Source organism: Thunnus thynnus, chromosome 4, assembly GCF_963924715.1.
Source record: "Thunnus thynnus chromosome 4, fThuThy2.1, whole genome shotgun sequence".
Lineage (NCBI taxonomy): Eukaryota > Metazoa > Chordata > Actinopteri > Scombriformes > Scombridae > Thunnus > Thunnus thynnus.
The window spans coordinates 5090707-5116673 of NC_089520.1; the positions used below are offsets into that span (position 1 = coordinate 5090707).

Here is a 25967-nt window from a genome sequence, read left to right on the forward strand (position 1 = left end):
AAAAAGCCACATTAAGAGCATCTCCTGGAAGATATTTAAAAAAGGAAATGTACAGAACGAGCAATTGTGATTATGGTCGTATAGTTAAGCATCATCTCAGCATAAAGCAACTCTGGAACAAACAGACGTCCTAATTACCTGAATTACATTTGTGCAGAAATGAATCATCTAAACTCCTGAATAGAAGTGTGTGTGAAGGCATCACGGCAGGATACACTTATCCGACCGAGAGTCTGGAGTTCACATGGAGACTGGAAAGACAAGTGCAGATTGGAAATATATTTTTCTGGCTAACTTCATCAAGAAGAGAGCAAAGCTGAGTTATGACGCCGTGATGTGGAAAAGAGAGAAAAGAAGAACTAATGCGAGATAAAGACAGAGAGTCAATGTTCTCAGATGAGAAGTGGAGAGATAGAAGGAGAGTTTTTATGATGGAAAGAGAGGAAAGAGGGAGAGATAATGGAAATAAAGAGTGAATAAATGGAGGGAGAGTGAAGACATGAGTCACTGATGTGAAGTTAAGAAAGGTAACAGCCGACTGGTGTGAGACAGACAGACAGAAGGAAAAAAAAAAAAAGTTACCGCCGAGGATAAGAAAGAGAGATCCTGACAAGTATAAAGAGGACCGATGATGGAGAGAAGATCGCTGGTGTGTAATGGAAAGAAGAAAAAGATGGGTTAAGTGAGGATAAAAAAAAAAGATGAAAAGCATCAGAAAGAAAACGAGACAGATAACAAAGGAAGAGAAGAAGAAAAGAGATAAAAATGTGAGATAGAGGAGGAGGAGGAGGAGGAGGAGGAGGAGGCCATGTGAACATCGCTGACTCGGAGAGGTCATTTCCAGGTCATGTTCTGGTATCGGGTCATGTTTTGTTGAGATAACAACAGTCACAAGAAGATTAGAAAGCCCTCATGTATGCTGCGGTTAATTCCATCTTAATCTTTTCTCTTTGTCTTTTCTCACTTCGCTCACTTCACGTCGGGAGTTTTAGTGCATTTTTTAGTCGTTATTATTATTATTAATATTACTACAAGATCTAGATGGAACTAATCAAGCAGCTGTAGTTTATTAGTGATTTCCTGGTTCTCGTTCCCCAAATCTGCCGATACTTTAGGAGTAATTTCCAGTTTTTGACCTTTGAGTGACTGATAGTCTGATAAAGATAAAGATAGAGCCACTCGTTAGAGTAATGTGGAGTCTCGCAGGTATAATGCAGAAAAAAATAACTCGTTTGTGTGCAAGAATTAGTCATTTGTGCTCAAATGAGGCACAAATGAGCAGAACAGGACAATGTTGTTAATATGTTAGAATATGTTTAAAGGATTTATAAAGATAACACAATCTAAATTATATCCATGTATCCAAAATCAAACCCAAGTGGCTCGTTAAGATTGACAACTTTCACTGTTTAATTTAGTAATTCAAGGGCACAAAATACTAATTCATGTGTTTTTCTCCTCGACACAGTAGATTATCATAAACTGTTTTCATTTTATCTTTTTTGAGATTCATTTAATCGCGTTAGCGCTGCACTTTTTTGTCTTTTATGTTTTGCATCATAGATGAATATCTGCTAGAAAGGTTCAATATAATTATGATGCTCTATTCTGCAGGTTGAAATGAATGGATTTGTGACAATATTAGTGACATTATGTTAGTTTATCAATTTGATGTGACTGTATTCTAGTCGTCTGCAGTAAATACATAATAAAGGACTCATTGCTTTGCACTGATGCCTTCCTGTGTTAAAATGCTAAAAGCTTTTAACACATAATTTCAATTAATAAAACGTTAATGCGTCCAGTTTTCACTCATTCAATAAAACTATTGGTCACTGTATATATTAATATATTAAGCCAATTCATTTAAAAATGTTAAAACATGGCGTCAGTAAGTGATGCATCTTGATGTGCAAATGAAAAACTGAAACAGTATTTAATTCTTACTGTATTTAATCTTAATTCTCTGATATTGTGTGATTCTGCGGTGCAGCAGAGATGTGAGTGTGAGCTACCGTTGCTCTCCGTGAGATGAATCTGTGACAGCGGACTCGTGAACGGGGTCAAACGTGGGTCGAATGCATGTTGTGTAAAGTGAGTCATATGTGGGTCTCTTGTATGAACGAAGCATGACTCGGCAATAAAAAAAAAAACCACTGTGGAAGAAGCCGACACGTGATATAGATGCAGACGGATTTGCGTCACATTTAATCTGATCACAGTGCTTTCCATTCAGCCGACAGCTCGGGCTCCGCACGCGCACACACACGCACGCACGCACACACACGCACACACACACACACGCGCACGCACACGCACACACACACACACACACACACACACACACACACACACACACGCATGCACGCATGCATGCGTACACACACACAGACACTTTAAGGGATAGACTGTTGTTTTGTTTTGTTTCTCCTTGTTTATTATTCTGGTGTCTCTTTATATATATCCAGTATATGTCCTGTTGTAATATAATATTAATTAGAACTGACATATTTAGTCTATTAATTCATTAATCAATCGTCAGAAAATAAATCAACTAAAATGCAGCTATTTTAATTAACAATCTAACGATTATTTTTCATTATCGACTTATCTGCTAATCATTTTCTCGATCAGTTGTTTGGTCCATAAAACATCAGAAAACATTGAAAAACGTCCATCACAGTATCCTAGAGCACAGAGTGATGTCATCAAACCTCGACCAACAGTCCAAACCTCCAAAATATCAAATTTACTATAATAACAACAAAAACAGCAAATTCTCACAACTGTTTGGTTTTCTGCTTGAAAAAAATGACTTAAACATATAATTGATGATCAAAAAAGATGAATGAATCAATGAATCGATTTACTGTCGCAGCTCTAATCGACTATTTGTTGCTCTAATTGATTGATTAAGTATTTTTTTTGGTACGTTCTCTGGTTCCAGCTTTGAAAATGTGGATTTCTGCTTGTTTTCTTTGACTCATAAGTTATTAAACTCAATATATTTGGGTTTTGGACTGTTGGGTGAACAAAACAAGCAATTTATGGACCAAATGATTCATTGAATAAACAATAATAAAATATTCTTTAGTTGCACCCCGGTACTAATATATTAAAAATCTTTTCTCTTTTTTCTTATTTCTGTTGACTCAGCACGTCTACACACATTTTATTATTGTTTTTTTTTTATTATTTTACATTATTTATCACCTGTAATTTGAGGTGACCAGCTAACCCTTCCCGTTATGTAAGACCCTCATGCTCACTTATTGGAAATTTGGAACATTTTCCTGTTTCACTGTGTCTTTCTCTGGAAAGCAGCAGCGATTATACCAGAATAATGCAAATCAGCCATTAGATTATGGCTGCATTGACCCATTGTAAGCCAGGAAACACCCTCTGTGCTTCTCTTGTTTGATTCACTTTCCCTGCTCTGATTTTATAGCCACTCAGAGGATTGGAAGTGGCGTACTTCTGGCCTGCATTTCTCCACCTGGCTGCTCTCAATCATCAGTCAGCGGTTGATCCTTTTGTCTTAGTGATCAGGCAATAATGATACCTGGTGTGCTATATTTATACCAGCTCAACCAGCTCTCCACAAATCCTCAGGGAGCAGTATTTGTTTCCAACCCCTGAAATAAAAAAAATAAAAAAAGTGCTGCTGCAGGCTACCAGAGCTGCTAATTACTCATAAGAATTCCTTTCCTCCCAGAGATCCTGGCGCAGCGCCGGTGGAGAAGAAGAAGAAGGGGAAGAGGAGAAACCAGGTGCCGGCTGTCCAGGAGGGGGCGGAGAGTGACGACACTACCTCAATGTCAGCCCTCAACATGGGTGGAGAGGACAGCCAAGACCCCCTGGATAACGCGGTGAGTGGACAGAGACGCGGTGGGTTAAATAGACACTCGTAGAGCTGCACGATTAATCATGTGTACAGTTTAAAGGTGATATGTGTGGCATTTTAACTGTGGGAAATCATTACAGCATATTGTTAGAGACTTAAGTTTAACACGCTAAACAAACAAGGCTGAGAGGATGAAAGAGCCGAGCGAACGTGTCGTGACGGGTTAAAACGACAGGAAGCGATGGAATTTTTTTCTTGCAGGCATGAAACAGAAGCAACAAGTTGTTCATGTCACAAAAGTATCAAGTTATCCTAATTAATTTGACAGCTGATACACCTTTTAATCATTTTACAGACACTACAACTTCCACTGTAGCAGCAAAACATCAACATTAAGATACCAAACACACATCTTTTGTAATAAAAAACCATTTAGTTTCATGGTGTTCTCACTGCATGTTCAGTTCTTTTCTTGACATTTAGCTAATAAGCACTTCTAGATGACAATGAACGGCCCGAGTAGCAGCCAACGGTTACATTACTCATGACATTTCTTTCAGTTTCTTCTTCTACATTTGCATTTCTCTCTTTCGCTCCCTGCTTGATTCTTCTCGTTGTCGCTTTCTTGATTATATCTTCTATCAGTCACACGTTTCCTTCTTCCTTCCTTTTTATCCTCTGCTGCTGCTTTTGTTTCACTCTTCACTTTTTCGCTCTTTCACTTCAATATTTCTTTGTTTTCTCTCTCCATCTCACCTCCTTCACTCCTTCCTGTCACAATTTCCCCTGTTCATTCATACTAATTCTATTTATTGTATTATTTCCTTCCCTATCTCACCTCTGTATTACTCTCTTCTGTCCGTTCACTCAATATTTCCATTCTCCTCCTTTCTTTATTCATCTGTCTCCCTCCTCCTCCTCCTCCTCCTCCTCCTCTTCTTCAGAAGCGGCGTTCGGGACGTCAGGTCAAAAGGAGAAAGTATAACGAGGATTTGGACTTTAAGGTGGTAGACGACGACGGAGAGACTATCGCAGTTCTCGGAACCGGACGCATCTCTGCGCTCAACGCTACCGCTCTGGCATGGCAGGCCGAGGTAAGGAAGGACAAAGAAAACCTCACTTTGTTGTTGTATCTTTCTTTTTTTTCCTCCTCCTCAACCTTTTCCTCTCTGGGAGACTCTCATTAGACCGCTTTGACCTGGAAGGAGACACCAGTAGGTGACTTTTCAGTAGCCTTGCTAGCTTATTTGTATTGTAGCGGAAGGTCAACAGTCATTCTTCACTCTGTCTAATTTTTAAAAGTTTAACAATAGCGTAACTTTTCAAATGTAAAAATGATGACTATAAGAAAAACAAACCATAAACTGAAGAAAAGAGAACCTCCCTTCAAAATATGAAATTATATGTCTAATGATAATTCATGCTAACATAACTTCTAGCTAACCAAAAAGCTAATTTAAGGGTCCCTTCAAAATAATTTTCCCCTCAGTAAACTACTTCTAGCAGCTCTATTCAGAGTGTCTGTTGTAATAACAGCTGGCACAGCAAACACTGGTCAGCCGGCTGTAAACATGCTAGCAGATTAGCTCGCTAGCGTTACTGCTAGCTCAGCTACCCCCCGTTGGTCATGTGACCCCTACTCCATCCAGAGTCTCAGTTTCTCTTCTTGTCTCATGCTACATCTCAGTTTGTGAATGGAAAATAATTATAATAAAATAGTAATAATACACAAGAGTTGAATGCAAATAACAATTTTCATTATCAGTTATTCTCTTGATTAATAGTTTTGTTTATAAAATGTTATAAAATTATGAAAAATGGCCGTTTTGTCTGACCAACAGTCCAAAATCCAAAGAAGTTTATTTTACTGTCATTTATGACATAAAAGCTTCAAATCATCACATTTAAGAAGCTGTAACCAGCAAATCTTTGGTCTTTAAATTACAATTATTCAATTATCACAATAGTTGCCGATTAACTTTTTGTCGATTAGCTAATCAATTAATTGCGTTGCAGCTCAAGTCTTTTTTACTGTTTTAGTTTTTGAAAGTAGAAAATCTTTGTTTTGTGTAGATGGTGTCACAGTCTGACTAGTAATAGCAAACAAATACAGTCAGTTTATTAAGTTCACCAAGCTTTAATAAATACAGTCTGAAACAACAGCCCTGCGTCTGTGAAGATTATAATGTTGAGTTTTTGTTCTACAGAGGTGTTGATTCAAGTTTATGGGCATTTTGGTGCCTGTTGTTTGTGCTTCTGTTGATCTGTATTCTGTTATTCTGAGAGGTTTCAGGTAAACTTCTCTCTATAACGCATCATCTAATCATTTTTGACAAGTTTCTGTGTATTACACCTTTTTAAATTCCTGTGAGGAGCTTTGTTTAGATGTAAGTCTTTATTAAATTCCCGCTGTATCACCACAAACTCTCTGAACCTTGACCTTCATCCATCTGTCTTCCTCTCTCTCTCTCTCTATCTCTCAGGAACCACCAGAGGACGAGGCTAACATCATTGAGAAAATCCTGTCAGTCAGAGCAGTGAAGAAAGAGGTGAAGAACACACACACACAGTCACACACACAGTTTCATGAATTAATTTAGCATTTCTTTATGGATTATACATATATTATGTTGGTTTTTATTTCTGCCTCATGCTAGAATCTCCTGCTCTTTCCATATATTCATTAATCACTCTCTCTCTTTCTCTCTTCCTCTGTCCCTAGACATCATCATCATCAGAGGACCAAGCAGAGGAGACCGAGGAATTTTACGTCAAGTACAGAAATTTGTGAGTCTCGCTTCATCATTGCTTATTCATGCTTTTATATATCCTGGCATTTTATATTTCAGGCATTTCGCTGACACTTTTAAGAGCTCTCTATTTGTACAGGCACATAATGCCAAGTGTACCTTTGTGTTGGCGGGATGTTTTTTTTTTCCTGAAGAACAGCGAGGATTTTTCTTCGCCTGTTAGGTCGTTTGGGGACTCGCTGTGCACAGAGGGGGGGGGGAGAGTGACGCTGGCAAACCGGAGGCTCTCTGCATGTTGTGTTGTCCAGTGCACACCTGCTTGGACCAGGTCAATCAGACCAGGGGTGTTAAATCCACCCCGCACTGAAGCTGACACAGTGTCAACGACATATTTATGGGGCAAGTGGAAGCTTAAAGCTGGTGTTATACTTTCCACATCTGCAGGTATGCAAGGGTTGAAATAAAACACCCCATGCAGACTCCTGGTCGTATATCAACAATAAACGCAATTAAAACAGACGAATAAAGAAACCATTTAACTACGTAGCCTACTTAACCATAGAAGAAGCACAAAAATCAAGGAAAATGACCAAATCAACGAAAGCTGAGCAAGTTAACAAAATTGGGCAGTTTAGTTGCCCTGCTACTGCAGTAATTACGGTAGCCTTAAGGCACTTTATCAGCTTTGACTAGGCTGCTGTAATTACTGTAGTAGGAGTGCAACTGACTTTAAATGGCGGAAGGCCTCATAGAGAAGACGCTCCGCTTCTGGCACGCTCCCGTGTCGGAGCCGGAATGCGGCGCACACGCGCCCGGTGGAATCCCGGGGTAACGGTCTTTGCACACCAAGTGGTTTTTTAATCTGTCATTCGACAAAAATCGCTACGCACAGAAACCTTTTACGCTGAGTCCGATGCGTTTTATTACTATATTCTTTGCGAAAAATTCGCAATACGAGGCAAAATGGAGTCATCAAGCAGTGAGGATGAGTTTGTGGTCCTCTAAACTCATGAAAGAAAAAGAAAGAACCACACAGTTAAAAGAAGACCACCAATTGATCCTGAACAGCAGCTGGACGACCGGATCCGCAGATATTCAGGGAACGGCCTCAAAACGCTGCAACATACAGACAAGATCATTATCAATAGTCGTCCTGTGATCAGTCTGTGTATAACTTCTCTTGCTAGAGCTGATAGTATCAGTGTTTCTAGGATGTGTTGTTTGTGTGTACGGTGGCTCTGATTGGTCAAACAACTCTGTAAAGACTTTTATGGATGCAAAAAAACGCAGAAAATTGAACCTGCTCTGAAAACTTTAATGATGGATGAAACTTTCGGAGTTGGTGTGCAAAGACCTTAACTTGCTGTGACCGCACAGCAGCTACTCTACAATCAATAGATGCAGATCTACTGCGCATGTAGCAGACTGCAGAAAGTAGCATAAACACAACTACTAGTCTGCAGCTGTCCTTGTACGCCTCCGCTCGGGGAGTATATTCAGGGCTTTAAGGTTAGAGAAGTGAACTTGTGTAGAAAAGGTCGTCAGTTTGATCAATTCTGATGAAGTTGGAGAGATTCCTGGAATTACTTTTTTGAAGGAGAAAGAGCAGCATTACCACTGATGAGGTGCCCTTGAGCAAAGCCCCCCCCCCCCCCCCCCCCCCCGCTGCTCCGGTGAAGCAGCAGCTGATCAGAGGATGAGAGAATAAATAAATGAATAAGATCATTATTGGGTTTTATTAGGTGTACCTGATAAACGACGGCTTTCATGATCAAAGAAATGTCTTAAAAATCCTCCCTGGTGAGGTCCTGAGTGCTACCATGCAGATGTGCTACCACGCAGATGTGCTACCATGCAGATGGGTTGGGGGGGGGGGGGAATGTTGAAAGTCACCCTTCATGATTGATGAAAACATTTAAGGAGTGTCCTGACATTGTTCGAGCTGGTTAGTTAATAGTTTTTATGACATTGATTTCTCCCAGTAAAAGACTTTTTTGCACACATGGACTATTTATTTTTTATTTTTTCCAGCAGCGTTTCGTTCTCCAGAGTCAGTGAAGTGCTCTCAGCGGTAGTTAAAGGAGAGCAGAGAGTTTTTCATCCTCTCCAACATCTCTGGAGATCCTCTACTACTTTGTATCTTTTAAGAAACGTCCTACACAGATAGATAGTGATTATTATGATTGTAATTTATTCTCAGGGGGATCATGAATAAAACACAGTATGTTTGCTTGAACGGATGCTTTACTTATGTAGAATAATGTATGCGCAAATTATAAAGTTACAGAAAAACGCCCCGAGTATTAACAACCGTAAGTGTAAAAATCATTCTAGTACATAATGTATTATCACATGCAGGAGTAGTTACACAGGCTGGAGAACGCTGCAGTGACATTTCTATTTATCCATTAATAGATTGTGGTTTATGGATTAAATCAGCCATGTCAAACTGTAACCATAGTAACAGCATTTGTTCTGCTTTTTTTTTTTTTTTGATTAGGGAATTCTTTTGTCTGTGGATATTTCACAGAGTGAGACGTTCTCGGATTCAGCGGTTTATGTTGCAGAAAGATAATAATCATTCCCAAAACAGTCTGTAGGATACAGTCGAGGTCAACGTTTTGTCTGTTAACTAACCCGACGTCTCTGGATGAATTCCTCTCTGTGCCTGTCACATTTGTTCACATTTATTTGTTTTGCTTTTGTGTCACTTCCATCAAAAGCCACTTAAGGGTTAAGGCAGTTATTTTTCTCTACTGTGTTTTGATTAACTGATGGCTAACTGATGGCTTTTATCCACTTGGACTAATTAGCTCTAATCAAGCTCGTTGTCAGTTATTTTTGGCTCTGTTTAACTAAAAAAAACTGCACCAAAACTGACCTGAAAATGCCTTTTTTTTTGCTGTTTGTGGTGCAGAAATTACAGCAGAGTGAGCAGTTTGACATGACAGTTTTATAGGTTTCTTATCCTCTGATTAAATGTTTATAACTTACTGTACAAATAGGAAGATAAAACACATTTACCTAACAAAATAAAACCAGTGTTGATTCTTTCTTATTTCAGCTCCTATCTGCACTGCAAATGGGCCACTCTGGAGGAGCTAGAGAAAGATCCCAGAATCCACCAGAAGATTAAACGCTTCAGGACCAAACAGGCCCAGATGAAACACCTGTTCACCGAGGTAACGGTCAACATCATCTACTGTTTACCGTCCTTATCTGCTGTCACGACTGGACCGAACGCAGGTTTTCTCCTTTGAGTTGAATGATGGATTAGTGTTTTATAATCTAGCAAATGTAAACGTCATTACTTCAGGTGTTGCAGTAATAACGAACGGGCAATAACACATTCATCTAGTGTTGAAAGTGCTATAAAGGTCAACAGGTTAACTCCATCATGCTGTAACCATGGCAACACTTTTACACAGAAGCATCATTTGGCTGATGCATCGTTTCTGTATCAAAGCTTAAACAGAGCTAATGTTTATTTCTTTCTGCAACAACAGGAATTATGGACGAAATATCAAGTCAGTTTTATATATTTAGGTTAAAATCACTTTACAATCTGCACTGCATGCTACGCTTTCAATCCTTAAACCATCAATTTGGGGAAGATTAAATGCCACAGAAGAAGAGGAGGAATGAAACATCAGAGAGGCTAATCCCTCAGATATACCATACATACAGAATAGACAGAAGTAGCAGTAAACAGAGCTACACTGTTAAATGAATAAAAATGTAATATTACATAAATATTAGGTGATTTACCACCACGGATGGGCTTTATTCTTATGTTAACGGCATTTTTAGAGCAATTTTTTTACAACCTTTTGGCTTATTTTACATTCTTTGCACACATCTCAAAGTGACCTGATCAATAATGAATAATAGTAAATCTCTTGTTGTCTCTCTTTCTCCCTACACCTCCCTTTCTTCCAGCCTGATGAGGACTTATTTAACCCAGACTACGTAGAGGTGGACCGGGTGCTGGAGGTGGCTGTTACTACGGATACTGAGACCGGAGAGGTGGGTAACGAACAGACTCTCAGAGCAGCGTCTGTCTGCTTTGAAAGCGCTTATTACAGAAGCTAGTAAACTCTCAGTGCTGTGCTCCAGACACACACAATGTTTTTTTTTTTTTTTCTTCTTCTTTATGTTGTTGTAGGAGGTTACTCATTACCTCGTTAAGTGGTGCAGTCTCTCGTATGAGGAGGCGACGTGGGAACTGCAGGAGGACTTGGACCCAGAGAAAATCAAAGAGTTTGAAGAGATTCAGAAACTGCCGCCAGACCTCAGACACATGGTGAGTAGAAACACAATAGAAGAGGGAAAAAAATGTGCAGTTTGATGCTGTACCTTGACCTAGAGCGGAAAAAATGTAGAGTGAATACAGCACAGGTTCACTTTCAAGAGGAGAATAGTCATTTTCACATCCTGGTAAGTGTGGAGGAAAAATATGTAGCACTTTATAACTCTTATTTTGAAAAGTACTATATTAATACAATTATTCTCAACTCCACATTTATTGTATAAAGAGAAATAAGCAAGAAGAAAATATTCATCTATTTAGCGGCAGTGTGAGCAGGGGAAATATTACTTTTAATTAAATAAAAATCTTTTGAAATTAAGGCCAAGAAATTTAAAGCACAAGTTCACAATTTTTCAAGTCTGTCTTAAAAGTGATAGTCAGGTACTCTTATGAACATTTAAAAAGGATTTTCCTTGCTGTAATCATTCTTCCAAATGTGTTTGCAATGTAAGTGATGGAGGACAAAATCTACAATCTTCATTTGGTGCAAAAGTTTATCTGAAGCTTGCGTGAGGCTCAATTAGTCAAATCAAGAGGATATCTTTCAAAGTAAAAGTCTTTTTAGTACAGAAGTCCTTCTTTGTGTTTCCTCGTCTAGCTGTAGTGGAAGGATAGTTATGAAAAGAGGGAAATTTTGCTAAAAATTGTGTATGTGTTGTAACTTTGGAGGATATCCACTTGATTTGACTAATTTGGACGGCTGAAGCCTCATATTAGCTTCAAATAAACTATAGATTTTGTCCCCCATCGCTTATATTGAAAGCACTCGGCGAAGAGATCTTTTAATGGTCAGTTTGAACAGGAAGAATGATTACAGTGAGCAAAACCTGTTTCAATGTTCATATGGACACCTGACTAGTGTTTTAAGACAGACTTGAAGAACTGAGAATCCGTCCTTTGACATGAAGTAAAGCATTGTATTGTTACTGTAGCAGTCAGCATCACATATATAGTGGCTTGGAGCAGTTTAACCAACATTTGGCACATTGATTATTTCTATTATTCTTAATCACAGCAACAAACCTCTGATCGGCCCAGTTGTTTTTCTAGCTGGTTAAACAGTCATCAACAAGCACAACATTTGTCCCGTTTGAAATGCTGCAAAGAGCTGGAGAGATGTGGACGGGGATTCAGAAGTCTGGAACCAGGCTGTCTTAGATAAATAGTGAGCAAAAACATTTACGTTTTGAGTTTAGATTGAGGAAAAAAAAGGGGAGAAATTGCACAACAACACAGCACCGTTATGTCTATATATTTCATCGCCAACCCTCCCTGCTGAACAAACATCTGCCCACATCTCTCCCACCACTCTTCCCTCAGATTCAGCATCTTGCCCTCATTTTCTCTTTCCAGTGCTAATGAGTGCAAACACAATCAGCGCTGTGAAGTTCTCTTTCTTCTCAAGCTGGAGTTCTGCACCATCAGGTTCAGTGTTTGTTTTCAGAGGTGACATTGAGGTTTTGAAAAAAACCCTCGCAATCAAATCCATGCAAAAACATTGTCTGTGACCCACAGTCTACATCTGTGCTTTAGTTTAGTGTTTAGTGTGAGCGTCACCATGAAAGTAGGGGCTGAGAGATTTTCAAAAAAATATCTAATTTGTAGGGCTGTACTCTGCTGGTCGACTGGTGGATTAGTTGGTTGATATGCTCTCGTCCGACTAAATTCTCATTGGTCGAATAATCTCTGTGTCATTTTCATAAGGAGAAAACATGGATGTATGAAGAGAACTGGATACAGCGTCGGAGCCTGGGCCCCATTCATTCCTATGAAAGTTGCTCAGTGGCGCATGAAGCAAAAGAAAAAATCAACTTCCCGGTATGAAAGTACCCGGATCTTCCGCATTGTGCGGCCCATAGAGCATGCGCACTTGTGACTTTCACTGGCCGAGTCGGCTACTTCCGGTTTAGCCCTCCGGCTAACTTGAATGGAGATAAAACAATTCAATCATGCGGCTCTTCGAGGCTTTTGAAATGTGATCAGACCGAAGGGATTTAATTCTGATAATGAGTCATTTCGCGGGAGGGGGGGGGGGGTGGTTGTGACGCTCAGAAAAAAGTTATCCGCTGATTTACAGGCGTCTCTTTCACAATGTAAGTCTATGGGAAAAAGTCTTTTTGGGCCAGTGTGCATCACGTGACGTTGTAATTACACGGTTTGCCCGCTGTGTCAAATTGGTGTCAAAAAACAGCTTTCCAGGATTAATCCATTATTTCCTGTGGCGGGAGGGACAGACTAACAAATTACCTGTGAAAACGGGGGTATTCAAAACACCCCCGTTGTTTTCACAACTTTGAACTCGCCCAACCTAATGGAGACCGCTGGGTCTAACGGTTCTCAACGTTTACTGAACGTTTACTAAATCTGTGTTTCTCCGTAATGACACAACGAGAACCCCCGCCAGTCCAAAAAAATATTTTTTAATATTTTATATTGGATCGATAGCGTTTGGGAGTCTCTGTGCAGCGCTGTTCCGGTACGCGAGTCAACCTCTCTGTCGTTGCCTGGGAAACCGTTGGTGACGTAGCTCCGTTAAGGGGTATATATGCGTAGCGAGTGGGAAAGAGCGAGGAGCAGAGGAAAAGGTTAGTAGTAAGTTGTCAGTCTGGCAGTAAATGTACAGTACAGACTACAGTGTGGCAGTTAATAAATGCTAAAAAGTCACGTCTGTTCTTTCCTCAAATGCTGGAAGAGTAAAGGGGGTTAACTCCAAAGTTAGCAACAATGGGTTAGCATAACCTGAAGACACAAAACAGAGAAATACAGAACAGAGATTTTCTTTGGTTGACTGCAGCCCTACTAATTTGTGACTATTTTTGACTGATATTGCAATTGCGATATGATTCATGATATTAGAGGGAATGATCATTTTCACATAATTATTCTCATTTTCATTGAACAACATATTATAATGATTATGGTGTGATTTTTGTGGGGATCTGTACCAAACAAAGATGTTTTCTTAAGTCTGTAGGACATGATGTGCAGGCCAGAATATCTCTGCTGTATGATAATATTTAATCTAAAATGATATTTTTTGACACACATCTTGCCTTTAACAAATATTGCACCTCCTGTGATTTGAAAATTGCGATATTGATGAATAAAACTTTGATGAATTGTTCAGTCCTGCTATGAAACCCAGACAAGAAACTACAGGAGAGGCTGTTTAATGTTTATGTTTATGACAGTTAATAGTTATTATGCAGTATTTTGTGCAGTCTCCTGACCAGTCTAACAGGACATTTACATTGCAGGCTGCTGAATACAAAATCTGCTGCTTAAATAGCAGCAATTTTCTAGAGTCTCTCTTCTGATGGTGCAGCAGCAGTGAGACCTGAGCAAATTATTCTCGCTCATTAGCTACGGTTCCTTTTTAAAACTAGTATTATCACTTATTATCGCCTGGCGGCTACAATCTGTTATGCTTCTTATTTTATTATTTGTCCATTAATCCTCCAGAATCAAAGACTGAGTCGTCCTTTACCTTTAAAACCTTCCTCCTTATTGATGTATTAAATAGTTTTAATATCTGATATTGTTCTTGTTCATTTGTTGGATAAAGTCTATGTAGTCTGGAGATAAAGACGCATTTTCACGTCTCATCTTCTTCATCTTATTAAGGGGTTGCTTGTAATCAGATTTTGAATAATCCAACTTTGATCTGACAGATGGAAGCAAAAGTTGCCTGTTACAGTTTGTTTGGTAATTATGACTGAGACTGAAACGATACGTCATGAAACCTCTTATCAATGGAATAACACAATGTGTGTGTGTGTGTGTGTGTGTGTGTGTGTGTGTGTGTGTGTGTGTGTGTGTGTGTGTGTGTGTTCCCAGGAGCGTCCTCCTCCAGAGAAATGGCAGAAGTTGGAGCGTTCCAGAGATTACCGGAACGGAAACCAGCTCAGAGAATACCAGTTAGAGGGAATGAACTGGTTACTGTTCAACTGGTACAACAGGTGAATACACAAAACATATTGGAACCAGTCAAAACAATTGAACTGGTGGTTTAAACAGTGTACAAAAATAAAAAACATCTGAATATATTTACTGTCCAAAGTTATGATGGTAAAAATTCAGTTGAATAAAACAGGAAACTGTAAAAAAAAAAACATGAGTTCTACTACTTTTAACTTAATAACCATTAAAACCTCGACACACTGACACGGTGTGTTTAGTTGCGCTGCGACTAAATCCGTTTTCATGGCTTCATGTGAGGTTGAAGGCGAACAAACAGAGATGAGTCACACAGCTCTTGACATTTTTTTTTTTAAGGTTTGAGATCGACATCAAACACACGAACCTGTAACAGCTGTGAGGATCTGCTATGACTTAACTCCATAAAGTCAAGTTTATTCTATGAATCATAAGCATAATCCCAGTTAACCCAGAACTAAAGTCAGCTCGGCTTCTGATCTGAAACTGTCATTAAAGGAGTTTCATGTAGAAGCGAGGCGCAGAAAATGATACCACACCTGCTCAGTCAAGGGTTTCTCTTTATTTTTCACTATTTTCTTCACTGTAGAACGACACTGAAGACATCAAAACTATGAAATAACACAAATGGAATCATGTAGTAGATAAAAAAGTGTGTTTGTATATATACATAATTATTTTTTCATGTATAAACACCTCTGGATTCCACTTTATTGTAGATTTTCTGATTAGATTTGACCATAAATGAACATTTTTTAGTAATTTTCAACTGTTTTTCCTCCTACAAGTCATTAATGTTGTAGGATGCAGAATCCTTATGAATATCACCAGTTTGTTATGTGAAAACAAATTTGTTTACACAAATAGTCAAGCATTAATTAGCCTAATTATTGTTCTGATTAGCATAAATTGATGTGTTTCCTCTGTTGTAGGATTATAGCGGAACATAAGGCAGCCCTTTCTTGCTCTCTCATGCTTCTTTCTTTTTTTTTTTTTTTTTCTTCCTCCTCCCAGAAAAAACTGCATTCTGGCAGATGAAATGGGTTTAGGAAAAACCATCCAGTCCATCACCTTCCTTTACGAGATCTTCAGCATGGGGATCCGCGGCCCCTTCCTCATCATCGCCCCGCTCTCCACCATCACCAACTGGGAGAGGGAGTTCCGCACGTGGACTCGCATGAACGTCATCGTTTATCACGGCTCGCAGATCAGCCGGCAGATGATCCTGCAGTACGAGATGTTTCACAGAGACGCGCAGGTGAGCGATCACAGATAGATCCACAGATAGACGGGGACGTGGGAGGGAGGGTGTCTGATCTTTTTGTTTTCCGTTCAGCCCGAGCGCCGCACGTCTCCTCAAGAAACATAAAGCTGATTTCTCTAAAGAAGAAAATCCCCCCCCTCCACCTCCCCCTCCCACCCCCCTACACACATCCTGTTACACTCTTGTGAATCATCAGTCTGTGATGTTTCCTTTTGTTTCCTGCTTTTATTTGGTGATAAACACAAACAGCTCAACTTGAACTTTGAGACAATTGGAATCGGACGTTTTCTGATATTTAAAGCTCGTTTAGAAGAAAAGCTGAAGCTCACTGTAAAGATTAAATGTTTTGTAGCTGCAGTGTCGAACATTTCATTCGCTGTGTGATATTAAAATGGAAAAATAAAGGCCCGGCCTGTTTTATTTATCAACGTATGAGCTTTATCGAGGTCAGTGTTTGGAGAGAGAGAGAGAGAGAGAGAGAGAACACAGAAGTCTGTGTGTGAGTTTGTGCAGGGAGGATGTTGTAGTTAAAGGTGAAGATAACAGGAAGGTCACACAAATAAGCATGTAGGAAAAAAAACAATGATCTCACACATCCCTCTTCTTCACAACATTCGGATAGTCTTACTCATGCAACTTGACCTTATTGTCAAGTCTTTGGCATTTAGAGATTCTTGAACTTGCTTCTCCTGACGGTAGCTCGAGTAAGAGACGATGAATCTTTAATTCCTTGGAGGTTAGACGTGTAGTTAAGAAGGTTACTGTTGGGAGATTTATTATTTTTTAACACGGAGAGAGTTGAGAGTGTCTGCATGTACAGGAATGTGCAAAAATAATAAATCAGTTAACTTCATACAAAGCGGCAGTTCTCCTCTGTTCACCTGCTCTTGGCAGGTCGGATGTTTTCCCGCCGCTGCACTTCTTCTTCTTCTTCTGTGGATTTAAGCGTCTCGGTAGCTTCTGTCTCTTCATGTAATCACAGACTGACTCCGTGATGTTGAGATAAGAGCTCTCTCGGGGGCCGAACCATCTGTTGCAGGACTGCTTGTTCTCTTCTCGTCGATGAAGATACTTCTCTACGAGTCCGGCTGCGTGTTTTGCGTCGTCGTCGTGCTGCAGAATAAATTCGGGACGATCAGACGCCTCCCTGATTTATATTGCATAACGGATAAAAACCTAAACATCTAAAGTGTCTCAAACTGTCATTTACTTTAGTATGTTGTGTTGTCGTCCTCATTAACTCTATTTGTCATCCTCATCAAGACCATCAGTCAGACGTCGAAGACTATTTAAGATCATATTTACTTCCTCCTCTTTCCATCCTCCATCCTCAGGGACTTTTGCTCTCTCTCTCCCTCTCTCTCTTTTTCTTAATTGACCTCTTGACCTCCCTCCCTGCAGGGGGAGCTCCGTCTCTCCGGCCGCGAAGTGATCGGCATCTCTGACATTTTCACGGCGGAACGTTTCAGCCGTGTAGTTATTTAGAACCACACTTCTCTCGTTATAAATATTCAGTGTCATGATAGGTTTTTTCTTATTGCAGCCAGATGAATACAGAGCAGGTTATCATCACAGTACGCTGCTTGAATGTTTTATCTTCTGATTTGAAATGAGGCTGGATATATATATCTGAGGGGGGAGTGGATATTCACTTGGCTCATGCTTGATAAATTCAGCATTTAGTGCCTTTAGTGGAAGGTTACAGTTACATGGTCTTCATCCTGTTAAATGTACCTTTCACACCTTCTCTTTCCTCAGGGTAACACTATTCCAGGTGTGCTCAAGTTTCACGGCTTGATCACCACCTTCGAGATGATCATGGCCGACTGTCCGGAGCTGAAAAAGCTTCACTGGCGCTGCGTTGTGATCGACGAAGCCCACCGACTGAAGAACAGGAACTGCAAACTGCTGGAGGGACTCAAACTCATGAACCTGGTCAGTCATTGCAGCTCTGTTGTTTTTTTTTTTTCAGAATAAAAGTCCTTACAAGCAGAAGTTCTGTGTTTCTAATATTTCCCTCTCTGTGTTTCTAACAGGAACACAAAGTTCTGCTGACAGGAACCCCTCTGCAGAACTCGGTGGAGGAGTTGTTCAGTCTGTTGAATTTCCTGGAGCCGCTGCAGTTCCCTTCAGAAAGCAGCTTTCTAGAAGAGTTCGGAGACCTCAAAACAGATGAACAGGTGCGTTTAGATGTGTGTTTTTCACGGGGAGAGAGAGAGAGAAGCAGCTACGGGGACGTGCTGGTGTTTGTATTAGATGTGTGCACTAACGTTTCTATTCTCTCATATCTGTGTTGTGTGTTTCATCTGGTTTCTTCTCTGAAAACAAAAGGTGTATATTTACCTTTTGATGTTAAATGTACTGTACTGTCGGTGTGGAGATAAAGAGGAAGGAGTATGTTTGACTCGACAGGGTTAATATATGTGTGTCACATTTACATTCATGTCACACTAACACGAACCTCCAACAGGTAAAGAAGCTTCAGGCCATTTTGAAGCCCATGATGTTGAGGAGATTGAAGGACGATGTAGAAAAAAATCTAGCGCCTAAAGAAGAAACCATCATAGAGGTAAGACTGTGTGTGTTTGATATAAACATACATTAACATAAATCAAGTGACTCGTCCACAACTTCTGTTCAGGCTGAATAATGTATATAATATCACCACAAAATCTGCATAATGTCTTTTATCTGCATCTCATATCTGACCTGTTTTCAATCACAACTGAGCACTAAATGCAAATAAAATAGATCACAAACGGTAACACTTGACTTAAAGTCTCCTTATTTAATATTTATAAGCAGTATAATGTTCACTATAATGTAGCTGTATTATTATTGTGTAATAATACAGAATATGTCTTCATAGGAGAAGTTATAATTGTTGACAAATGCTGTACAATAATTAACACTTAAAGTCTGCACTTATATCTACATTATAGGGTCTTATTAAATGATTATAAACATGTTAAATAGGAAGACTTATAGTAAAATGTTCCAGTTTCCTCCCGTAGTCCAACAACATACAGGTTGATTGAATTAGAAGGTTTAATATTTCTTGTGGTGTGAATCTGACTGTCCAGGTTCCTCAACAGGATAAGTGTTCATTATTATTATTTGTTACCGTATCAGCGGTCAGTATTATATAATTTAAACATGTGTGTTCCTGCAGGTGGAGCTGACCAACATTCAGAAGAAATACTACCGAGCTATCTTAGAGAAGAACTTCTCCTTCCTGTCCAAAGGAGCAAACCAGCACAACATGCCCAACCTCATTAACACCATGATGGAGCTCCGCAAGTGCTGCAACCACCCCTACCTGATCACAGGTGACGACACACACACACACACACACACACACACACACACACACGCTCAGCACCTCGTTAATGACACGTCAGTCATAATGAGACGTTTATTACAGCACTTTAGTAAGATGAGCTTCATCAACAGGCTGTCAAAACAAACAAATATATATATTAAAAAACTGAATTCTCCTCAGGTTACCATATGTTCTGTTGCTCTCCGTCTCTTAAATGAAGTATTGTCCCTCGCTCGCCTTTCTCTTCCTTCCAGAACAAATCAGCGATTGGATGTACCAGAATTTTCTTCAATTACACAAAGATAAAACTGAAGTAATTGTTTTTGGAGCCAAAGAGAAGAACGATTACAAGTCAGCACTCGGCTACGATCGATTGCGTTTAAAAAAAAAACCCCACAAATCAAGCCAGAAATCTGAGTGTAGTCGTCGTGGACTCGGACCTGAATCTTAACAGCCGCATTAGTCAGCGTGCTATCACCTGAAGAATGTATCAAGGATTAAAGGACTTTTGTCTCAGCAGGATTTGGAAAAACTTGCATTTGCAACATGCGTTTATGTGCAGTCGACTCCACTACTGTAAAAATCAAATCACACAGCTGCAGCTGATTCACAGCGCTCCTCTCTCGGCTCTTTAATGACTGTTTTCAGTCGTATTTAAATGTCCTTTCTTTGTGTGTTTCTTTTCCACTTAGTCTCAATGTTTTTAATGTTTTATGTAAAGCACTTTGAATTGCCCTGTAGCTGAAATGTGCCGTATAAATAAACTCGCCTCGCCTTCGTTTTGCCTTCCAGGAGCAGAGGAAAAGATTCTCGAAAGCTTCAGGAAGTGTCACAGTCCAGATGCGCCAGACTTCCAGCTGCAGGCGATGATCCAGGCAGCCGGTAAACTGGTGCTGATCGACAAGCTGCTGCCCAAACTGCTGGCCGGGGGACACAAAGTCCTGGTCTTCTCCCAGATGGTCCGATGTCTGGACATCCTGGAGGACTACCTCATCCAGAGACGGTGAGGAGAAGGAAGGAAATAAAACAAAGGAAGGGAATAAAAATAAAGGAAGTTTGGAAAGAGGGATGGAAAAACAGAGAAGGAGAGTCAAAGATGGAAAATCAACACATTTCTATACTTGTGTTTCCTCCAGCTACACGTACGAACGCATCGACGGCCGCGTGCGTGGGAACCTGCGACAGGCGGCCATCGACAGGTTCTGTAAACCGGATTCGGACCGCTTCGTTTTCCTGCTGTGCACCAGAGCCGGAGGGCTGGGAATCAACCTGACGGCCGCAGACACCTGCATCATCTTCGACTCGGACTGGAACCCCCAGAACGACCTGCAGGTGGGCACGAGGCCAGGCGACGTGGCGAATAATTAAACAGCACCAGCTTGTTGTCGCACATCGGTGCATCACGTCTTCTTTGTCTGTATATTTCTACTGCAGAGTTTAAAGAGACCAGAATGTGTTAAACGAATTAATCTGTGTTATCAAAACATGACAGAACAGAGATCTTTATCTCTCTCTTTTTTGGCTTCGCTACGTCGCCGCCGCTCGTCTCGGTTATATAATATGAAGTGGCATTTGTGATGCCTTTTGGGACTGCGGCAGTTGACAGAACGCTCGCTTCAAAGGACGGCGGCTGCCTTGAATAATGAAGTGAGCGCAGAGTGTTACCTGACTCTGGGATGTGAATCTTCCTCACAGTTTTGATGATGCACGTTGTCAGATTTCAAGTAGCCAGAATATTTCTACACTGTCAAAAACTGAACGGCTTTTACTTGTCAGGGATGTTTCTCTGATTTGAGGGGTCGTGGCTGCTGTGAGGTTTTGTTCTTTGTTAAAACTTGAGACTGGATTTATTGTGTTGAACGTACATGTTAATGTTCCTAACTGGGCTCTCTGATCAGGCTTCACTTGCTAGTCGTATTATGATAATTAGAGCTGAAACAATTGATTAAGTGATCAGTCAATCGACAAATTTGATATAATTTTTCTTATTCCAGCTTTGTAAATGTAAAGATCATCTGCTTTTCCTCGTCTTATATGACACTAGGAATATAAATAAACCTTAATATCTTCAGTGTCTTCACTTCAAATAAGAAAATAATTCAAATGAAAATAATAGTCACTCGCAGCCCTGATAATAATAATAATGAATTCTGCTATTGATTTATTTTTATTTCTTGTTCCCTTCCCGCCGTGTCAGGCTCAGGCACGCTGCCACCGGATTGGCCAGAGCAAAGCGGTGAAAGTCTACAGGCTGATCACCAGGAACTCGTACGAGAGGGAGATGTTCGATAAGGCCAGTCTGAAGCTGGGATTGGACAAAGCCGTCCTCCAAGACATCAACCGCAAAGGAAGCCTCAACGGGGTGAGAGAGAAGTTCTTATTAGATATTATGAGGTTGTTATTCGAGCAGCCGGTCGTGTATCTGATCGTGTTTTACCGCGTCTGTCTGTCGCCGCAGGTGCAGCAGCTCTCTAAGCTAGAAGTGGAGGATTTGTTGAAAAAAGGAGCGTACGGAGCGCTGATGGACGAAGAAGACGAGGGGTCCAAGTTCTGCGAGGAAGACATCGATCAGATACTTCAGAGACGAACTCAGACCATCACCATCCAGTCTGAGGGGAAAGGATCCACGTTCGCTAAGGTAGAAACCCCCGAAATCTACTCGCACAAAACTATTTTAACCCTTAAAGCATCTACAGTATTTACACTAATGCCACATGTGCACCTAATACCAAACACATTGAACTTACTCATTAGCCTGATGCTAGTCTGTGCTTAAAAATAGTGAATTAATTTGAGAAATTTCTCAAATCTGATATAAATCTCATGCTGTCTGCCAGTTTTATACACATTAAGCTGTTGTCTGTCCTCCTGGTTTCTTATGCAACTTGTGTTATTGGTGTAATTCTCAAATCGTGTTCAATATACACCAGTTGTGTTGGAAAAGGTCCTAAGTTGGACTGATTATTGTTGTTTTTCCCACAGTCTAAATGCTGTTTCAGAGGCTTTTTTTTTGGGAGGGGAGGGGGAAGGAGGGGGGATACTAAACACTTGGAATATTTTGGCATAAAGATCAAATGTTGAAGATACTGAATATTTGCTCAAAACAGCCAATTGGAAGCTTCAGGCCAAACATTTGGACGAACGCCAACATCTGTCTAAATCCAGTTAACATCAACCGGGAACTGTTTGTCTCTTATTTTTTTCTTTTTCCTCCTCCAGGCCAGTTTCATCTCATCTGGTAACAGAACGGACATTTCTCTGGACGACCCCAACTTCTGGCAGAAATGGGCCAAGATCGCAGAAGTGGAGATCGACTCCAAATCCGAGAAGGTACAGCAGAGAGAGAGAGAGAGAGAGAGGGGAGCGGTAATAAGAACGGGGAAGAAGAGACGATTTAAGGAGTGTAAGAAGAAAAAAGAGACAGAGGATGGCACATAAAGAAAGGGGAGAAAAATGAAGACATAAAGGAAATTACTGAAAGTGAAAAAAGGGAGGGAAGTGAAGAAAGGATGCTGAAGAGTGATAAACAGGCAGAAGAGGAAAAAGGATCTTTAGTGAGGTGAAGGTAGAAAGAGGAGCGATGGAGCAGTGAGGTAATGGATAAAAGCAAGATGAGGAAACAGCATAAGGCCAAGGAAAAGAAAGATGGATCTGATCCAAGTCAGTGTACACAAAGGAGGAGGAGGGAGGGGGGAAATTAAACCGAGCTCCCAAAAACTGGGGGAAAAAAGAGTAGACGAGGACAGGACGTTGGAAATGAGGATAAGAAAGGAGGATATGCTCGTCCTTTCCTTTCTCTTTTTTTTTTTCCTTTCCCTTTTCCATCTCTCCTCTCTCTCTCTCTCCTCTCCTCACCTCCTCTCCCGAACAGATGGACCGCCTTAATGAATGAAGCAGATTGCACACCAAGCACTGCTACTGTCTTCATTACGTGTGCGTGTGCGTGTGTGTGCGTGTGTGTGCGTGTGTGTGTGTGTGTGCATGTGTGTGTGTGTGTGTGCCATGACTCGTGCCTTGAATCCCTAATTATGACTCCCCCCGTGAAGAAGAAGTAATGTGTGTGTTTTTTTGCTCCTCAGGTGTCCCTTTTCTTATGAATACAGCTGACAGATCCCTCCTTCATCTCGTCATTACAAAGAACCTTTTTAAACCTCTTTCTCTCACCGTCAAACTACATTCTCTCTCTCTCTCTCTCTCTCTCTCTCTGCGGGTGCAGGAGTCCTTGGTGATCGACACGCCTCGGGTGAGAAAACAGACTCGCCACTACAACTCGTTCGAGGACGACGAGCTGATGGAGTTCTCGGAGCTGGACAGCGACTCGGAGGAGAGGCCGTGTCGGACCCGTCGCCTGGGCGAACGCAGCCGGCGGTACCTCCGCGCCGAGTGTTTCCGAGTGGAAAAGAACCTGCTCATATTCGGGTAGGACGTTCATATTTAGCTGCACCTTCACACCACAATTTGCAGGAAGAAGCAGAAGGAAATACTCCCCCTCTCATATAACCTGCGGAGCATTTCTGCAGCAGTGAAATGACCCCAAACAGAAGGTTTTTATAGGTTTGCATCGATGCTAACATCTGATAGCGGACAGTTCCTCAGGTTAGGAAGCTTAGCATGAGAAACACACTGACTATTTGTCATTTCTGTCTAACCAGTATGAACACACATCCCCTCACACTTTACAGCCAAAAATCTTAAACCTTATGGGATAACAGTTTAATAACCAGTTCAATAAAAAGCTACTCATGAGCTCATAAACCGTTGTTTACAAGGTCGGCCTCTTGTGAGCTCAAGTGTGACCATAAATGAGCCGAAATACAACAGAGCAGAGGTTTCAATGTGAAGTGAAGGAAATAATAAACTCTTATTTGTGATCACACACTTATGTATATTTATCGTTCTCCATCTTTGTTTGTGGCCGTCTTCGCTCTTGTCAGTTGGGGTCGTTGGAAGGACATCCTCAACCACGGTCGCTTTAAATGGCACCTGGCAGAGAGAGACATGGAGGTGATCTGTAGGTAAGAGAAACAAGTCTCAACTCGTCCAGAATGATTTACAAGCGACCAGATGCTACACCTGCCGACATAGCCAATCATTGAATGAGAGGAGTGTGAAAAACACATAGATATAAGAAAGTATTGTTTTTTGGTCACTCAGGGCTCTGTTGGTTTACTGCCTGAGACACTACAAAGGTGATGACAAGATCAAGAGCTTCATCTGGGATCTGATCACACCCAGTAAGGAAGGCCAGGACCAGGCGCTGCTCAATCACTCAGGTTAATATTTCACCTTTCATTCATTACTGACTTTATTTGTGATGTTTTTGTTTTTAGGAACTTATATCCTGCTGCTTTAGTACCACTAATACCTGGTCATTTTATCATTCCCTTTACATTATCGGCTACTTTAAGAACTCCCTTTTCCCTCACTTTCATTAAACTAGACTGTAGTGCAGTATATATACAAAATCCATTGTTGGCAACTAAGAGGATTTGCTATGAAGAAATAGTTTGATAATTTATGAAGGAGATTTTTCTTCCTCGTCTCTGTTCCTCCAGGTTTATCAGCTCCGGTTCCTCGGGGTCGGAAGGGGAAGAAGATGAAGAATCAGCTGAATGTTCCCGAGGTGAAGAACGCTGACTGGCTGGTCCACTGTAACCCTGAGGTGGTGCTGCAAGACGAGAGCTACAAGAAACACCTCAAACAACACTGCAACAAGTCAGTTCACTGTTGTTGTACTGTAGTCTGCTGTTTTGTGACATAAGAGAGTTTCCTACACAAACACCTGAAGCAAACTGATCAGGATACTTTCTAATGACGTTTCCTCTAGTGTCACCATGACGGTTTAGTTCTTCTTCAGGTGTTTTTATTGAGAAGCAACCTTGTACCACTAACTAACTAGTTATTAACTGATGATTTACATTAGTTCTGTCATCTGTAAAGTACTTTCAGTACCTCAATATCTCAACAACTATTGGATGGATTGCTTCGGTATTTGGTGCAGACGTCCGTGGTCTCCAGAGGATGAATTATTGAGTTATTGATTGTTAATAACTTGTGTATCTTTTGGATGTTATATGCGCATCGTTTTATATAAGAAACAGTGCATTTGTGAGAGTTTTCAGCTAAAACTTTTTTTGTGTGTAACACTGGGTCAAAGTAACAGATTGCTACTGGATGATGTTGTATTGGTGGTTTATTGATCCAAACTGGGTAAAACTTTGACCCAATGATGAATGATGTATCATAATCAGAACCTATAGAGTCAGTTTGGGTCAGGCGTGAATCTGTAGTTGTGATCATCTCTCTCTGCAGGGTGCTACTGAGGGTGAGGATGTTGTACTACCTGAAGGTGGAGGTTTTGGGTGAGGCAGCCAATCAGGCTCTAGAAGGGATACCTGCCAGGTATGTAACATGTTCTTCATATTAAACCTGCTAAACTGTTAGACTGTTTGATCAGATGGTTTCTCTATTTGTTGCTAAACTGTACTGAGACTTAATGGAGGAATTTAGAGCTTCATCTGGTGAGAGATCGACACCATGAT

General features: G+C 40.6%; 1 protein-coding gene across 4 annotated transcripts in view; it reads left to right on the forward strand.

Moving 5' to 3' along the window:
- chd6 (chromodomain helicase DNA binding protein 6) overlaps positions 1-25967 on the forward strand; it is a 105740-nt gene that overhangs the window by 53466 nt on the left and 26307 nt on the right. For all 4 annotated transcript variants that reach the window (XM_067586289.1, XM_067586290.1, XM_067586288.1 and 1 more), the window contains exons 5-27: positions 3716-3869; positions 4789-4938; positions 6328-6393; positions 6567-6631; positions 9659-9776; positions 10534-10620; positions 10760-10897; positions 14741-14862; positions 15854-16097; positions 17862-18038; positions 18140-18283; positions 18574-18672; positions 19276-19432; positions 20218-20428; positions 20562-20757; positions 21623-21787; positions 21884-22063; positions 22645-22755; positions 23642-23844; positions 24360-24440; positions 24580-24698; positions 24981-25140; positions 25738-25827. In XM_067586289.1, the coding sequence (XP_067442390.1) occupies positions 3716-3869; positions 4789-4938; positions 6328-6393; positions 6567-6631; positions 9659-9776; positions 10534-10620; positions 10760-10897; positions 14741-14862; positions 15854-16097; positions 17862-18038; positions 18140-18283; positions 18574-18672; positions 19276-19432; positions 20218-20428; positions 20562-20757; positions 21623-21787; positions 21884-22063; positions 22645-22755; positions 23642-23844; positions 24360-24440; positions 24580-24698; positions 24981-25140; positions 25738-25827 (3237 nt within the window). The remainder of the gene's footprint in view (positions 1-3715; positions 3870-4788; positions 4939-6327; positions 6394-6566; positions 6632-9658; positions 9777-10533; positions 10621-10759; positions 10898-14740; positions 14863-15853; positions 16098-17861; positions 18039-18139; positions 18284-18573; positions 18673-19275; positions 19433-20217; positions 20429-20561; positions 20758-21622; positions 21788-21883; positions 22064-22644; positions 22756-23641; positions 23845-24359; positions 24441-24579; positions 24699-24980; positions 25141-25737; positions 25828-25967) is intronic.